The sequence below is a fragment of the Cyprinodon variegatus genome, unplaced genomic scaffold, assembly GCF_000732505.1.
Source record: "Cyprinodon variegatus isolate N-32 unplaced genomic scaffold, C_variegatus-1.0 Scaffold36, whole genome shotgun sequence".
NCBI classification, from domain to species: Eukaryota; Metazoa; Chordata; class Actinopteri; order Cyprinodontiformes; family Cyprinodontidae; genus Cyprinodon; species Cyprinodon variegatus.
The window spans coordinates 944,755-948,521 of record NW_015150489.1 but is presented as its reverse complement, the minus strand read 5'-3'; the positions used below and the strand labels follow the sequence as shown (position 1 = coordinate 948,521).

Genomic DNA, 3,767 nt, shown 5'->3' with positions numbered 1-3,767 from the left:
AGCTGGCCAGTGACGTCACTGAAAACCCCCTATTGGGAGCATGTGTGCACAGAAGAAGTGAGAAAGGAGCCAAAGGGGAAAGGAAACTGGCTCAAGGGGGCAGCAGAGTGTAACACAGAAACACAAGACTGGCAGAAAACCACTAAAAAGACACAAAATCACAGTTAAACTAAAAAGAAAGCTAAAAGGACATGACCCTGACTTAATGTGATTGATATTTTTATCCGCACTAACTGTTTGCATATACATGTTTCATTCCAGGGTTTCATCATTTGCATTACCTTGAAAGCTTGCTTGTCCACAGTCCAGTGTTGCCTCGAAAAGTACTTAAAGCATATTGACACCACCTAAAGGGCTGTAGTGAAACAAATGTGCCTTACTCCTGTTAAATGTAATGTGACCAAAATTTGAAAAGTGTGTTTTGTTAAATTACGATTGTATAGCAAATGCAATTAATCTAATTTGCTATACACCTGCACCTAACACTACGCTTATTGTGATTCAGAATAAGCTAAACTTCTCAGACATTTTATATATATGGAAATAAAGAAAACTTTTACATTTCTCCTAATTTGTTTTTTTTTTCTAGGTTGTTTTACATCTGGTGAATACATCTTTTTTGTCTTTCAGTAGGGTGCTACATTTAGAGTATATGCATAACAATTTTTAGTTCAAGAAATTTATTTGAGTGTCTTAGTAAGGCAACAGTTGCAACTTAAAACAAATATATATATACTTTTTTGTTTTATAGAATTAAATAACGTGAATCATGTTTATGAAATTACCTGTAGAGAAGACAACATTCTTGGAGATGAGCTTATGATCCACAATGGAAAATTGGGGAAGTTCAATCTTGTCCACCCCTGTCACAGCATTATGTCCTCCTCGCCAGTAAAACTCAATATCATCAGTGGTGTAACCATCTGAGAGAGAGCAGAGTAAAAACATTGCTGGGAATTAATTTATAATTATTCAAAATGTGCCTTAGATTTGACTTGTGCAGATGCAATTAAGTTTGAAACTATTATGTTGAACAATTTTATGACAAGAACATTTGATGATGGGTTTAGAGATAAATGTTTTAGCTAAGCTTGGATGACAAACTTATCCACTTAAACATTAATTTACAAAGAAAGTGAGAAAAACATGGTCATAGGGTAAAAAATAGCAGGGGGGGCTTATTGAAGTATGGAAAACCTGTTTAGTTTTATTTCTTTAAGCTTTCAAACTCACTGCAAGTCCCAGGAGCTTCAGGTTTTCCTGCAAAATTTAATTTATCCACCTTGATAACTCTCACTATTGTAATGCAAATAACCTCTGATGCTGAGATTGGAGAATGGCTGAATCAAGCATCAGAAAGAACATGTTCTTTCAAGCAACTTCATTACTTGCCCCTGCAACATTATACACATTTGCAGTGACACAAATATATTGATGTTATATCTCAATATTTTATACAGACAAACCTGTTGAACAAGCAGCTGAAATAAATGTAATAGCCATGCTTTGCCAACAAGACAAGGCAGAGCGTATTTATATTATATATGGAATTCACCAATTTGTCAATGAGAAACTATGCTGCAAAGCTCATATTGTTAAAGAAACAACAACTTAAGGAATAAACAAATTGTATCTTATCTTATTGTTCACTATTTCAGATTCTAAAATGATCTACAAATAGAATGATTTCAATATAAGAATAAAATTTATTTCACACAATGAAAGGCACTATGTATGAAACCCAAAGATGTCACATAAATTGTCTAAGTTATGTGTGCTGATACAAATATAGACAACAGTCTGTACAGCATACTATGTTAGCCTACATTTGTCCTATTTAACAATTACTGCAAAACCAAAGGTGAACCCTTCCTTTATTTTTGACAGGTCCAGTATACTTTGCTAAATGCACTTGGTGCTATGGTTTGTTGTTGCCCAGCTTTTGCATCTGGTTTTAAGTTGTTTTTCCTTTAGGAAATCTTGTGATCTCATGATGCTGAGTCATGTTTTTTTCTTGCTGTGCCTTTTCCTCCATAAACCCATTATGGTTCATTTGCAAGTCACAGTATGAACTTTTCCAGACTTTCTTTGGACCCTGTGCATCCCTTGTATAGGAAGCAGGTTGTACAAGACAGTCATGGCTCATCTCCATGTTTCAGCACACTGATTAGGTCCGTAATTTCCATAATGTCCACACTGCATTTCAAGTGGTTATAGTCAATAACAGTGGTTTTTGTTTTTCAGTGTCTCCAATCTCCACTCTCTGGTGCATAGTGCTACGCAGACAAACATATTTCTTATTTTTTGTTGTATAAACTGTCAGCAATCCACCTGTGAACAATTGTGTAGAGTACAGCCGGCATCCTGAAGTTTGTTTTGCTGGTAGCTGCTGATGATCTTTGCTTAGGGTGTTAAGCAGATTTCTGTTGCATCAAGGAAAAAAATTAAGCCAGACAATATACTATAACATATTCTATATAGTCTGAGAGAGAGAGATGTGAAGAAATTGTCTAAAATTACAATCTTTTCTGGTCCATAAATTGCTCCATCAATTTCAAAACAATATTCTCAGACAGCCTTTCTCCTGTGGTGCTGGAGGAATCTTTTCCCAAGTAAGGGATTGCTTTGCACATTTATTTTGTATCCAATTCTGGTTCAAAAATTTAATTCCAAATTTATCAGGCTTCTATTGCAGAAAATGACAACAAAGCACACAGTTCTATACAAACTGTTGCGCGATGATTGAAATTGCAGCTAAATTGTCTGTTTTTTTTTTACATTTTCCACATGAGTGTCTTTGTTGTCGTAGCACAGATATTTCATTACATCTTCAGCCATTGTGGCTTTGACATGTGAATTATCAAAGTCTATGGACCAAAAGTCACACATTGTGCAAACACTCCCCTTTGCTGCCTTTATAAAAAGAACTGCAATGAAGGCCATTAGCACACACATTAATTATCCAGCCTGGTTCTGTTCTGCATTTCTGCTGGACTTTGAGATCTCTCATGGTGAACAGCATACTGATATCCACCAAACAGAGGCAGCTTTGAAGGGACTTGGGATTTTGCGTTTTGGAAACTTAGTTGGGACTCAAGTCCAGTTTAATGGCATCTGTGAGGTTTGAGGAGAGATGAAGTCCTCAACTTTTCGACGGATCCATACACTGCCATCTCTTGCCGTCTGTGTGTTCTGGTGTCCATATCAGCAGCCTTGCGTTTCTTGCTACAAGGAGAGTTTCTGTCCTCATCTGATGTAGCCTGATCATGCTCTTCCTCAATCAAAGCACTGCTTCTGTCCTGATGCATTTTTCAAAAGGGAGCCTTAGCTGTTGCAGGAGAGGCCACATCCTCATCAGATAAAGAGTCTGCACCTGTGAAGTCCTCTTGATTGTAAAGCTCACATTTTTGCCTTCAGAATCATAGTCTGGCATGTCTTGTAACATAGCCAAAACCAAAGATTGTGATATGTGTAATGCCAAAATGAGGAAAATTGACTCACACTAACAAAACATAAAACTTTTAACCCAAGGCAAGAGTCCAGAATGGCCCAGAGGAGCATGGCTTTGTATACATTTTGACAAGTTGGTTTATCTGATATGCAGTACCATTTCTTAAGTATTAGAAATTTTTATCTAAACTACATGGTTTACATTATCACAATGTCAAAGTTAAATCATACTTTATGAGCACTCTAATAAAATTTTAGTATTTTTGCATTTTTTGCTATACCCATTGTTGTGTATGAACATATTCAATGAATTGCTT

General features: G+C 36.2%; 1 protein-coding gene across 1 annotated transcript in view; it reads right to left on the bottom strand.

The window, feature by feature from the left end:
* Positions 1 to 3,767, bottom strand: part of LOC107104530 (gamma-aminobutyric acid receptor subunit beta-2-like) — a 56,348-nt gene that overhangs the window by 12,154 nt on the left and 40,427 nt on the right. The window contains exon 6 of the mRNA XM_015404543.1: positions 786 to 923. Within this exon, the coding sequence (XP_015260029.1) occupies positions 786 to 923 (138 nt within the window). The remainder of the gene's footprint in view (positions 1 to 785; positions 924 to 3,767) is intronic.